General features: G+C 33.3%; 1 protein-coding gene across 10 annotated transcripts in view; it reads right to left on the reverse strand.

The window, feature by feature from the left end:
• ADAD1 (adenosine deaminase domain containing 1) overlaps nt 1–14,831 on the reverse strand; it is an 87,602-nt gene that overhangs the window by 49,840 nt on the left and 22,931 nt on the right. For all 10 annotated transcript variants that reach the window (XM_086346890.1, XM_086346889.1, XM_086346883.1 and 7 more), the window contains 5 exons: nt 13,982–14,105; nt 12,173–12,343; nt 10,995–11,224; nt 7,046–7,283; nt 2,127–2,259 (listed from right to left, as the gene is read on the reverse strand). In XM_086346890.1, the coding sequence (XP_086203016.1) occupies nt 2,127–2,259; nt 7,046–7,283; nt 10,995–11,224; nt 12,173–12,343; nt 13,982–14,105 (896 nt within the window). The remainder of the gene's footprint in view (nt 1–2,126; nt 2,260–7,045; nt 7,284–10,994; nt 11,225–12,172; nt 12,344–13,981; nt 14,106–14,831) is intronic.

Below are 14,831 nucleotides of genomic sequence, written 5' to 3' on the forward strand. Positions count from 1 at the left end.
TCACTCTCTTTCACTTTCATCAAGAGGCTCTTTAGTTCTTCTTCACTTTCTGCCATAAGGGTGGTGTCATCTGCATACCTAAGGTTATTGATATTTCTCCCAGCAATCTTGATTCCAGCTTGTGCTTCCTCCAGCCCAGCATTTCTCCTGATATACTCCGCATATAAGTTAAATAAACACGGTGACAATATACAGCCTTGACGTACTCCTTTTCCTATTTGGAACCAGTCTGTTGTTCCACGTCCAGTTCTATTGTGATAAACTGCAAAGCTTAGTGATAAGCAAATGATTTCAGCAGGCATTACACTCAACACCTTAAACTTATAAGACTTCTACCTTCTTCTGATCAGTTAATTTGGGGAGGGATGGGTGGTACAGTGTATTTAATGTTGCAGGCAGTTCTATTTCACACTTTTAACTCTTTTCTGGGTTCTCTTTAGTCTCACTTGCACCTGAGTGTAATTTCTTGGTCAACCAAGGATATATAGAGAATTTCTTTCAACTCTTCCATGGCTCTTTCATTTCCAATATCTACCTGTTAAGTTACTCTTTTGTATACCACTTGCTCCAACCAGGACTGCAACCTTGCATCAGTTATTGATTTTTGCCATTTTTCTCCCTACCAGGTTTGGCACATTTAGTTGAAAAAGTGACGAATGCTCACCCTCTTGCCCAAAATCAAGTCCAGAAAATCTACTACTTTTGGTAGCATTCTCAATCTCATAAAACTATAGTTCTTGCTATTCAAACTAGCAGAGAGAGAGGAGAGAGAACAGGAACACCTTTGGGCAAAGGTTTCACAAATTCCTGCTGTTTGTTCCCAGAGATCTAAGTTTTACAAGAATATACAATTTCCAATGTGTTTTCCGCCTTTAGTCAATTTCCAGAGTTGTGAAAAGGGTTTTTATCTTGACTAATTTGTCCAATTTTATCACAGAGATAATCTCTGTTTTTTTTACAGAGATGACTTGAAACCTCTTTATGCAGCCAAAGTCAGAAATTGTCTAGGGTAAGCTTTTATACTTAAAAATGTGTGTATATACAAACTAACTACCATTAATATTCATTGCTTTACAGGTTTGAGCATTATACAGTTTGAGCATTAGGATATTGATGAAATTAAGACTTTTATACAATACTATATTGTTATTGAAAAGGAAATTAGATTATCAAAAACAATATGTCTTTCATAACTTGAAAACATGGATATTTCATATTATGACATGGCTCAGTTCATAGTATACTGAATAAAAAGAGTTAACTAAAAGGCATATCAAGTATGAGCATAGCTTCCCAGGTGGCTCAGAGGTAAAGAATCTGCCTGCCAAGCAGAAGATGTGACTTCAATCCCTGGGTTGGGAAGATTGCCTGGAGAAGGAAATGGCAACCCACTCCAGTATTCTTGCCTGGGAAATCCCATGAACAGCAGAGCCTGTTGGGTTATAGTCTATGAGGTCACAAAAAGTCAGACACAACCGAAGTGACTTAGTGCATACATGCACATATACACAAAAAATATAAATACATGACAAGAAAATGAAATAACATGCTTTTAAGATTAGGAGTATCATACTGGAATAGTAGGTAGGATTATAAGCTGTATTTCCCATCTGCATTTAAGAAAAGATTTCCAAGTTCTCTACTCAAATAGGCATTATGTTTGTAATACTAAAAAAGTGTATTTTTAAATATATCAAAGGGTCTATATATCACTTAACCCCAAATCACAAACTCAAAGGTGTTTCACAACTTAGGAAGATAAGCAAAGTAATTTATATGAATATAGTAATGCATTATTTTAGAATACTGAAATACTATAGTTAACATAGTTAATATCATACACAAAAGAGATTTTATTGCCTTTTTGTTTTTCTGGGTATGACCAGCAGGTTTTTAGCAATATTGCAAGGTTAGTACATACCATACTGAGGCAGCTACTAAAAGTGGTAAAACTTATTCACATATCCAATTTCCAACATATCCATTTAAAATCTAATTTTACCACTACATGGCAATATCAGAATTATTTAACCATTATTTTGCTATGTATCATCATCAAATTACCACAGTACTATTTTCTTAAAATTTTTATTTCAATGTTCAATTTCATTCTTTTAAAGACTTACCTTAGCTGCATGATATGTACTAGCTTCAAGTATATCTTCTTTTTTAGCTTCTTTGGCAAGCAGGTTAAATCGACTTAACATTGCAGCCTTACAAAGCCGACTTGCCATTGACACACCACTTTTAAATGGGGAACTAAAGTAGAAAAGAATGAAACAATCACTAATCATTATTTAATGATTTATGTTAGCACTTACAGGGATTAAAATCAATACAAAATGTATATTTATCTCAATTATGCACAGAGAAGATAGTGAAATTTTCTATATAAAATTATTCTGAGTATTAACTGTTTTCTGAAGCTAATTTATTTTATAAAATTAGAGTATGTTATCAGAGTATTACATTAAGAATTAAAGCAAAATATGGATATTTGGAACATTTCTACTGTTTGAGGCAAAATTAATCTATAGTGATCCAAATTAAGATAGTGATTCTACCAGGGATTGACTAGATGAGGGAACAGAAATCTTTTTTGAGATGAAGAAAGCATCCTGAATTTTGACTGGGGTAATGGTTACACAGGTGTGTATATATACATACAGAAATATATATATATGTGTGTGTATGTAAACTCATGAAATTATACATTTTAATGTACAATTTGACTCCCTAAAAAAGTAAAATATATGTACTCCATCACCCTTCATATATATATACGTGCATATGTGTACACACGTAAATATATATATTTTTCTATGTTTCTAATAAAAATAGGTTCACATATTATAGCGTTCTTGCTTCTGTAACTCTTTCCCTTCATTATATATTCTCATTAGTTGTTTTTGTGATAGACTGCAAAAACTGCCAAAATCCTTTATTCTTGTTTGTATGCTCTTTACAATGTAATTTTTCAGATTCTTCCATCAACAACTACAGCTTATTCTTCCTCCCCTTGAATTTGGACTGGCCTTGTAACTTGTTTTGGTCAATAAAATACTCTGTGCCTGTTGCAAGCCTGGGCTGCAAGCAGTTTGTGTTTCTATGCCTTGGCACTCCTTCCTCTACCATATGAACCTGCTGAGATTGATCCACTAGAAGATGAGAGCCCAGCTGTCCCTCTAAGATCAGCCAAGCTGCCTTACAGTTGACCTACAGCTGACCCCACACACATGGGAGAGCTTGACCAAATCCAGCTCAGCTGACCTAAGGACTTGGGAGCAGTAAAAAGTGGTTGGTGTTTTAAGCCTCTAAAACAATAGTATATGCAGCAATAGTTAACACACACTCTTGTTAACAAAATGTACTAATCTCTATATATTAATTTTCCACCATGATATCTTTTTTTGCGGTGTTTTTTCAGATGATTCTCTTGGATTTTTCAGGTATAAAATGATACCATATGGAAACAGTCATTTTACCTCCTCCTTTCCAATATTTTGTGTCTCTCCTTTCTTTTGTTAAATGCATTAAACAACATCTTAAATAACAACAACAACAGTAAACAATAATGTCCTATTTTGGATGCTAGTAGAAATGACTCTGAGATTTCATCATGAATCATGATGACACTTTTGGACAAATAAGAGATACATTTTATTCTTAACAAAAATCTCTATTACTTTCTTATTGGGTATCTTTTATCAAGAATAGTTGTAGAGCTATACTGTATGTCTTCTTGGAATTTATAAAGATGAAATATGGTGTTTTCCCCTACATCAATTAATATAACAAATTTATTAATAAGAGTTTCTAATTTGGTATTTTTATTATGTTATTTTCTTCACAGTTCTAGAAAAATTTCCACTTAGTACTGCATAAAATATATTATTTTAAGGTTCTGCTTCCTAATATTTTATTTAGCAATTTTGCTTGGATATAAAAGTGAGTTTGGTCTATAACTTTTGGGGGTGGGTGTGAAATCTTCCATCAAGCTTAAGCACCAATGATATAGGGCTTCCCAGGTGGCTCAGCAGTAAAGAATCTGCCTGACAATGCAAGAGATGCAGGAGATGTGGGTTCAATCCCTGGGTCAATAAGATCCTCTAGAGAAGGAAATGGCAACCCAGTCCAGTATTCTTGCCTGAAAAACACTATGGATAGGAGCCTGATGGGTTACATTTCATGGGGTCACAGAGAGTCAGATATGACTGAGCATGCATACACGATCAATGATGCCTCAGAAAAGCATTTGAATCTTTTCCATCTTTTCAGATAGCATTGGAAGTTTCTGCTATTTAAAGGTTTATAACATTCCTCTGAACCACCTTAGAATGTTGCTTTCTTTGAAAAAGAGGTAGCGCATCTTCTTGGTAGCTTTCTCAAGAAAATAATGTAAGATTTTCTCCTCTTGTGTACCAATTTTAGAAATAACTTTTCCTTGAAATGTATACATTTCACCCATATTTTCAAATATATTTGCATGGTGATCAGTGAAGTTTCCTATGATTTCTTTAAATTTTCTCTGTGATAACTCCTTTATCATTATTTTATGAGATTAGACAGTGCTTTTTCCCCCCCCACAGAATCAGTTTTTATGATCATTTTTAACTTCATCTGTTCTCTATTTTACATTTCTAGTATTATAAAATTTTTCACTCTATTTTATTGGTTGATATAAACATCCAAAGAACTGGCTTTTCCATTCAGCTTTGCTTTAGCTATATAACTTAAAGTTCTGAAATGCAATGTATTAAACATCCTGTTTTCTAAATATTCTATGGTTTCATTTTATATTCCCTCTCTGAGTCAAAAGTTAGAGAACTTCTTTTGCCCAATGAAAGGAGTTTCTAAGTATTCTGACTTTATGTGATTTACACTTTTATTGCATCACAATCAGAGAATACTGTCTACATCACTTATACTTTTCAGAATTTGAGATGTTCTTTGTGGCCTAACGTATGGTCAATTTTTGTTAATGTTCTGCAGGTTCCTGAAAAGCAGGTATATTTTATATTTTTATGGTGCAGAATTTTAAAGATTAATAGATTAATTATAATCAAATCTATAATATTAAGACTGATATATTCTTATTATTCTGTCTTATTCAATCTACCACTAACTGAAAGAGGTGAATTATTGCCTCCACTAACTAATAGTATATTTCTATTTATCATCTTATTGTAATTTCTACTTTATGAATGTTGACACGTCATGTTATTTGTTGCACAATTACTCAGAACTGTTCTTCCTTGTGGATTATATTGCTAAAGTATTATTTGCCTTATGTAATACTTTGGGGTTGAATAATTAGATCATATCTGTTTTCTCTGTGTTTGCAATCACCTAGCAAGCATTTGGCTATAAAAAATGAGGTAAGCTCATTTTACATTAATTTCAATTTTGTTTTATAAGTATGTTTTCAGTAAACTGTTTTCAGTGTCTTTCATAGAAGATCTGCTTTGTTTGTATGTTATTAACAGAGATACACTTCTTTATGCTGATTCAAAGCATAAACAGTATAATTTATACTAGTTAAAATAGTCAATAGTTCATACTTGACTGAAGAAACCTTTGTATGGGATCTTAATTTAAATCCATCTCTCACAAAGAAAGCAAATTTAGGCACTTAAACTTTTAACATTATTCATTAGTCCATTATAAATGTATGTTCACATAAAAGAAGGATTTTAGTTTTACTTGATAATCAATGTTAGGGATATTACAAAGGTATATGTAAAAGGCATAATGTATTATGGAGAAGAATAAAGGCTTTAGAAATAAAATACCCAGATCAGAATCCTAGCTGTTTAACTTAATAGTTGGGTGATTTTAAGAAAGATATTTAACCTAGCTTGAATCTCAGTCTCTTTATCTGTAAAAAGAAAAAACAAAAACCAAAAACCAAGAATTAACAGGGTTTTTCCAAGAAATCAGTATAGGACTGTACAATAGTTCTCACACTCAAGTGTACATAAATAATATTTGGGAAAGTTGTCAAAAATACAGATTTCTAAGCCCTAAATTCAGATATTCAGATTCAGTGGGAAAAGCAAATTTTTAAAACAAATACATTACATAATTCTAATGATAATGATCACTAGAGAAATAAAAGTTCTGGAAACTGACTTCAAATGCTGGTTCCACCACTTACTAAGTAACTTCAATAAGTTATATAACCTCTCTAGGCCTGTCTTATTAGGAAAAAAGTTTTTAAATTAGTATAATGTCTGCAACATGGAGAAGGCAATGGCACTCCACTCCAGTACTCTTGCATGGAAAATCCCATGGATGGAAGAGCCTGGTGGGCTACAGTCCATGGGGTCGCACAGAGTCAGACACAACTGAGCGGCTTCACTTTCACTTTTCACTTTCATGCACTGGAGAAGGAAATGGCAACCCACTCCAGTGTTCTTGCCTGGAGAATCCCAGGGACGGGGGAGACTGGTGGGCTGTCGTCTATGGGGTCGCACAGAGTCGGACATGACTGAAGCGACTTAGCAGCAGCAGCTGCAACATCAGATCAGATCAGATCAGTTGCTCAGTCGTGTCCGACCCTTTGAGACCCCATGAATTGCAGTATGCCAGGCCTCCCTGTCCATTACCAACTCCCGGGGTTCACTGAGACTCACGTCCATCGAGTCAGTGATGCCATCTAGCCATCTCATCCTCTGTCATCCCCTTCTCCTCTTGCCCCCAATCCCTCCCAGCATCAGAGTCTTTTCCAATGAGTCAACTCTTCGCATGAGGTGGCCAAAGTACTGGAGTTTCAGCTTTAGCATCATTCCTTTCAAAGAAATCCCAGGGCTGATCTCCTTTAGAATGGACTGGTTGGATCTCCTTGCAGTCCAAGGGACTCTCAAGAGTCTTCTCCAACACCACAGTTCAAAAGCATCAATTGTCACACCCAATAACTATTTTAATCACTATTCAGAATTCAAAAAACTGTATTCAAAAATGTTAAAAGTTTTTATAAATTGTACTAAAATACATTCTTTCACTTAAGTAATATGTGATATTTGAAGAAATTAGTAATGCTAACCTTTCCGTGATCTTTCCACTTAGGCCATCCACAATCTCCAAAGAAATGTCCCCTTGTGCCCAATTCAGACTCAGGAATTTATATTCCAAGTTTGTATGAAATGGATATGCAGAAGGTACTAAACTAATATGAGGTCTGTTGACCAAGTAAAACATTGGAAGTTTGGAAGTAAGCGCATCATCAACACGTTGCTTTATAGCAATTTCTAAGCCTCTAGTATCACTGCAATTCCCATCACCTAGAAAGCAAAAAAAAAAAAAAAAAAACCAAAACAATACATACTCAAACAAAACAAATGTAAGTCAACAGAAACAGTTGCTGAAGTATGTAATGCAGGCATACCTCACTTTATTGCACTTTGCTTTACTGCACTTCAGAGATACATATTGAAAGTCTGGCAACCCATGTTGTCAGATGACGTTTAGCCTTTTTTTTTTTTTTTTTTTTTTTTAGCAATAAAGCAGTTTTTAATTAAGGTATATACCTTACTTTTTTTTAAGACATGATACTAATGCACACTTAACAGACTATACTATAAACACAACTTTTATATGAACTGGGAAACCAAAATATTCGTGTGACTCACTTTATTGTGATATTCATTTTATTGTCGTGGTCTGGAACTGAACCCACACTACCTTTGAGGTATGCCCATAGAAACTGAAGCTGCATTAATAAAAACAGTGTCTAAATCACAGAATACAGCATTATTACAGAACTATACAGTGCTCATACCATATCTGAAACACTGTATTTAGTCTAAGGCACTACATTTTGACACTATCACCTACATATTACAGAACATCTGGAGAAAACAAATCATATGTAACACAAGTGATGGCTAGGTAGGAAAATACATAAAGGAAAAAGCATCTTGTCTTTTTTTTTTTTGACTTTACAATATTGTATTGGTTTTGCCATACATCAACATGAATCTGCCACGGGCGTACACGTGCTCCCCGTCCTGAACCCCCCTCCCACCTCCCTCCCTGCACCATCCCTGTGGGTCATCTCAGAGTGCACCAGCCCCAAGCATCCTGTATCCTGCATAGAACCTGGACTGGCGATTTGTTTCTTATATGATATTATACATGTTTCAATGCCATTCTCCCAAATCATCCCCCCCCCCCCACCCACAGAGTCCAAAAGACTGTTCTATATATCTGTGTCTCTTTTGCTGTCTCTCATACAGGGTTACAGTAAACTAACTAACACATACATATGGTCTTTTTATTTTCTATTAAAATAATAGTGCCTTTTAAAAAAGCAAGTTTAAGATTTTTTTCTTAAAAAAGGAAAGAATATTACCACAGACAAAATGAGTATCTGAAAACATCTAAAGTATGAAATTAGTCTCTGAAAACTTTTTGAAAGTAAAATGAAGTCTTCAAATATAATTCTCTTTCCACCTGTAACTGATCTATTATTGATAAAATAACTTACGTTTTTAAGAATCAAAATAAAGAACTGCAAAAGATTTCATAAGACAAGAGAAAAAGAGACAAGGTCATTATCATCAAATAATTGAGATTTAATCTGTATTGTCATTTAGTTCAAAGTGAAAGGGAAGCGAATTTCAATCCTAAAGAGTAATTTTTAAAATCAATTGGAGCACCCAATTAATGGAACAGATTGTCATTAAATCCCACATTACTGGATCCTTTTAAACTAGAGTTAGATGATCAGAAATGGCATAAAAATAATTTATATAATAATGAGAAGCTTAAGTTCAATAACTCTTAAGATTCATTTAACTGTACATATCACACTTTTAAATGTACAGTGAGTATTTCTCAACGAGCCATTCATATTATCTGTATCAGAATCACTGGTGGTGCCCTTTTAAAATGTATATTCCTGGGGCTATCCCCCAGAGAGAGAGTAGAGATCTTAAGAGGCTGAGAAATCTGCATTTTAAACAAACATTAAAATCTGTTTCGGCTTTCTCAGACAGAACACCAATTAATTAACTCTAGATATGTCCCATAAAGACGCAAAGAAAAGAGATCAGGAGTAATTTTACAAAGTCTTATAGTATTTTTATTGCTTCCTGGTGTTCCCATTCCCATGTACAAGATGGTAGTCAAATTATGAGATCTAATTGTTAAGCCCCAGTCCAAACCACTGAATACTACATAATTTCAAAATAATCTATTTGAGTCCATCCTTTTAAGAGACTAAAATATTTTGAAGTTATGTTATACAAATGACAGACTGTAAAATATCTTTCTTTACAAGAACCAAAGCCTTGCATTTCAAAGTTGTGACTCTAGAGAATGTATAGACATTTATTAGACATTCTGTAGACATTTATCAAGAAAATAGCCTTTCTTAAAGAAGATTGAGAAAAATTTGAAGTGTCAGAGAGAATTTTTTGACTAAAGAAAACAGAATAATTCTGGTATCCAATTTAAATTTAAGAAATAAATCATCTATAAGAATATATATTTGGAAAAAAAGAAGTAACTTCAAAGAGGTACTCTCATATATTGCTAGTGAGAATATAATTTGGAGAGTAACTCGGCAATAATTTTCAAAACTGGAAATTCATGTATTTCTGACCTGCAATTCTACTTCTAGGAATTCATTTTACATTTACATATATTTTACTTTTGTGTCAATGACAAACATAAAAAGGTCAAGGTTCACTGTAGCATTTGGTAGCTGCAAAAGATTAGAAACAATCTAAAGTTCCATCAACCCACAACTGGTTAAATAAATTATAGTATGTTTATACAAAGAAATACCATAAGAGAGTTATGAATAATAATGAAAAAAGTCTTCATAGGGAAAAATTTCCAAGATACATTATTAAATGAAAAGAGTAGGATGCAGAAAAGTGTGAACTGTATTATCTCATTGGTGTAAAATTTTAAAAAAGTATAAACATAAACCATCTTTGGTAAGGAAACAAGAAACTAGTAACAATGGATGCCACAGAGGTAAAAGAGTGGCTGAGGCGCTAGGACAGAAGTTAAGACTTATCACTGAAAACCCTTTTGAATTGTGAAACAAGTTTCCAAAGCAATGAAAATAAGCTTGATATTAGAAAAATAAATAATCATTATTTCCTTTTTATAATTTAATAAAGTCAAGCTAAACAAAAGTGGCAAGAAAATACAATATTTTGTGTATATATAGAACTACAAAAAAATAGTCCATAGAACTTATTAAAGAAATGGATTTAAATACACAGAACAATAAAAAAACTCACAAGAATAAAACAAACAGTACCTTCTAAAAACAAAACATTACTCATATGACGAGCTAAAGTTTTTATGTGAGCAATCATTACCAAAAATTAACAGTAAACAAAGAAGAGTCAAGTAATGGAATTTAAATTGTTTCCTAAGGGTAACTAAAGCTTTGTAACTCTCAAGGCTTTGCGAAAACTACAAAACTGAGTGTCCAAAATATCTGTTGAGGAGATAATACCTGAAAACCCATTCAAATATAAATACCAAAGGAAGAAGTTAATTATCAGTTCATGTCATTTATTTTGTATTCTATTTACTTCCTACTTACTTCACAAACCAGAAGAATCCAATTCATAACCAAATACATTTTTAAAAGTATAAAAGTAGCAAAGAACCAAAATGGGCATTTAATATTTTTTATTTCAGGAATAACTAAATATAAGCTTACCTCAGAAGTTCAAAAAAGCACCTTCTTCCAAAAGAAAGGGAAACATTGAATATTGTGCAAACAAAAGCATATGTTCAAGCCAGAATACATATAATTGCCTAACTTAAAATATTCTTAGACTTCTCACAAGATCATAAAAGTCATATTATACTAAGTGTGATTACAAGTTATCATGAAATGAAAACCTCAATAATAATGGATCTGAATTTTACCTTAAGTAAAGCTTCATGCATGCAAAATTTGATTTTATACTGATAAAGTGTAATTAGTGAAAGAGGCCAAGAGGTACTGAAATCTCACTCACCAACAAGAATACTATTGATATAAACTGGCTGTATAAAGTGACTGAGCAATGCTCCCTGTACACCAAGCACTTCCCATCTTGTCAACTTGTCACTTGAGGACATACTGCTTATTCTATTAACAACATCTGCAGGACAGTAGACAGTCAGATAAATTTTGCCTTCAACAGCCACATGGAGACTTAGTTCTTCATTGGCTTCAAATGCAGATATAGAATGTGGATTAAGACGCCTAGAGGAAGAAAAGAAAGTTTCTTCCTTTAAAAATCAAAACCAACGAAGTAAAATCTGCATATACCTAAGAATTGTAACTTGCCAGTTACACTTAATTTCAGTAACAGAAATAGAGGCAAACCCAAAGCAAGCCAGGATGGAATGACTTTGTTCCACAAGATTAAAACCAAGTGGAAATTAACCCTATTTAGAACTCCCACAAGGATAAATTACATATTATTGCCATTTTTATGTCCCTTAAAATCAAATAAAAATCTGATTTTTGCCCCATCATAATTTTTGAGTTATTTACTTTCTCTAAATGAAAATTTTTTAATGACGAAACTAAAGAATGAAAAAAGAAAACCGACAATTTATATTTAAGATTGACTTCCAATAAAATATAAAAAACAGTAAAAATCTAAAATTATTTTTCTTGAGATTTCTCTACAGGAAAACTCACCCTTGTTTTCAAAGGTGTTACTGGAAGGCTTTTAAACAAACTATAAACCATAATTATTTCTAGATGGTCAGACTTAAAGTAAATTTTACTTTCTTTTTGTGTCTGTGTTGTTCAAATATCACGCTACTGATGCTACCCATTCATCAAGACAATGAAGTTCTGACTATAGAATAGACTACATTCCTTAACTCCTGTGTTAGTTTGTGAAGAGTGCATAAACCATACTTCCTAAAGTTTATAAAAAGTCTTACAACCAGAAAGGAGTAGATTTTCAACAGCATGTAAAAGAAAGTAGTGAAGTATGTGGACTATTTAAGTAATAGTAATAGGTAAGACAGTGCAGGGGAGGGAGAATGAATTTGTGGTCTCTTGCAGCCTACAAATAACCTCTGAAGGCTGGAAGGAAAATATGGATGGATTTGAATTTACTTGTTCTTTTGATATATGGATTCAGAATGTATAAATGGTCATCCTAGTTGCTTTTAACAGCTTCTATATACTTACAATTGTGACTTAATCTGGGCTGATCCTTTAGGCAACTGGTTCATATAGAGGTAAATGTTGATATTCTGCTTGAGGGTGAGTAGATCAGAAGCTGGTTCTGTACAAAATATTGATTTTTCCATCATAGCAGGATTTTTGCTATAGTAGAGTAGAAGTTGTCTATAAAAGTATCTAAAATAAAAGAGCTTTATTGAGTAAGAATGTTTAAAAATGAAGTATCTTAAACATTATATTCATGTCATGAGCAATGTTCCTATAAATCAAGTTTTACTATAAAATAATCTTAGTCTTACTTAATGAAGATGTAAGTCCCTTGAGAAGTCTTCAGCTACAGCCCAGTTTACCCTGTGACCTGCCTTAAAGCATCATTCCTCGACTACCACTCCACTCAAAAGTACTCAACTATCATTTCTTGCAAAAGACCCATTTCTCTATTGATTCCCCCTTTTTCTCAAGACATCTCTGCTCCCAGCCTCCTAGGAGTATTAATTTTCTGCATTATTTCTATTTTATCTTCCCCAAACACATAGACAAACAATTATGGTTCCTGTTACGTAGTGGTTCTGAAGACAAAAATTTAAGAGTATAGGAATAACATAATGAAGCCCATAAACTGAATTTAGAAGTGAAACAGATTTCCTGAAAGACAACTCAAGGGGACAAATACTATTTTGCTTACTCAAAAAAACATAATTTTAATCCTATCATCAGAAATATGTAATAAAAATTAATCATCAGTATATCTGACAGTACCAAGGATGGGAAGAAATAAACACAAAAGAGGTAGTTTTCAGTGAGCTGTATTACTTTCATGGACTTCCCAATAGCTTTCCTTTTAAGACTGTAGGATTCTTTTTCTTATTATTAGAGATACATACTTAAGATTTTCAGAAAGGACAGTATGCCTAAATGTTTTTTACATTTTAAAGAAATCACCACCAACAAAAAGTGAGAATGCATAATTAAATAAGAACAAAATCCTAATATAGCAGGATACACTAATAATTGGATATGAATACTGGATACTGGTATCAGAATGCTGATAACTGAATGAAGGTATTAATTATCTGAGTCTCACCTGTGTTTGAAAAATTCCATTAAGAAAAGTTTTCCGAAAAGTAAATTCAGTGACGTGAGAGAACAAAAGCTGAATACCTCAGGAAATAATGCTTATTTCCCACTTTTTGTGTTTTCACAGAAAAGAAACTCCAAAGAGTAAAATTCCTGGTTTATTTCTCCATTATCAGATACTCCTTCCTTTTATAAGCAGCAGTGACTGATAAACTTGAAAAAAGCAACTAGGCATGCTTACCTCAGCCCTCCTTCTCTCTGAGATCTGCTGGTCTAAAAAAATACTTTACTGATATTCTACCATACGGTAGACTTTGTACAGACTTCATGAGTGGAAACTCATTGATTTCTGCCTTTGGATAAGTATGGCTAATTCAGGGGTGAAGTATTACTAAGCCTACTTGGTCCAGATCTAATGCTATACTCTCAGATTACATTAATCAGTAATGAAGACATATTTTATCTTTAAAAACAGGTTGCATGGCTTTTAAAATTTAGTTCATAAGGTCGTGATAATAGAAGACACTAAAATTCACAGACTAAACAGTGCAGTTAATATTTCTAAAAGTGACATGAAAATATAAGACGGCTTAGGTAAGTAAGACAATACCGTATCCTTGGCTCAGTGATGAGTAAAACTCCACTTGTAAGTCATAACATACATATGTGATTACTTTAGGCTAATATTAATATAAGAGCATTAATATTTGATGGCATTAAATGTATTTGTTACCTTACCTGAGGAGAGATCTCCTTGCTGTAACAACAGCGTGAGTATCATGCAACACTCTTCCATTTGGCTTAATGCACTGACTGTAATTGTATTCACCTGTGCCTATAGCCACAACTTCGTGCTGTCCAGCTGAAAAGAAAAGGTTAACAGAAGCAGATTATTTTGACCTCCTCCTTCTCTATGTTCAACCTCCACCTCTACTTTACCATCTTTTCATATTTATATTCAACAAACTGTTATTTAAGCATCTATTTACTGGATTGGCCAAAAAGTTTGTTCGTTGTGTTTTTTTTTTTCCCCCCTGTAAGGTGGCACTAGCAGTACTTAGTTTCAATTTCATTTGAGACAACTGTTAAGATTGTATTGTGACACCTATCCTATCAGCATGCATTTAAAAAAATTTATCCAAATTGGTAAATCTTTGTGTAGCCACTTTAATACTGAAGATGGAAGAAAAACACCAACATTTTTGGCATATTATGTTTTATTGTTTCAAGAAAGATAAAAACACAACTGAAATGTAAAAAATGTTTTCTCCCATGTATGGAGAAGGTGTTGTGGCTGATCGAAGAAGTCAAAAGTGGTTTGCAAAGTTTCATGCTGAAGATTTTTTGCTGGACAATTCTCCATGGTCAAGTAGACCAGTGGAAGATGACAGTGATCAAATCAGTCATTAACTGAGAAAAATCAACATTATGTCACATGGGAAATAGCCAACATATTCAAAATATCGAGATCTAGTGTTGAAAATCATTTGCACCAGCTTGGTTATGGTCATCATTCTGATGTTTGGGTCAGCATAAATTAAGAGAAGAAAATCTTCCTGACAGTATTTCCACATGTGATTCTCTACTT

The sequence above is a fragment of the Bos grunniens genome, chromosome 17 (genome assembly GCF_055505025.1).
Source record: "Bos grunniens cultivar Pamir isolate PY7600 chromosome 17, Bosgru_T2T1.0, whole genome shotgun sequence".
Lineage (NCBI taxonomy): Eukaryota > Metazoa > Chordata > Mammalia > Artiodactyla > Bovidae > Bos > Bos grunniens.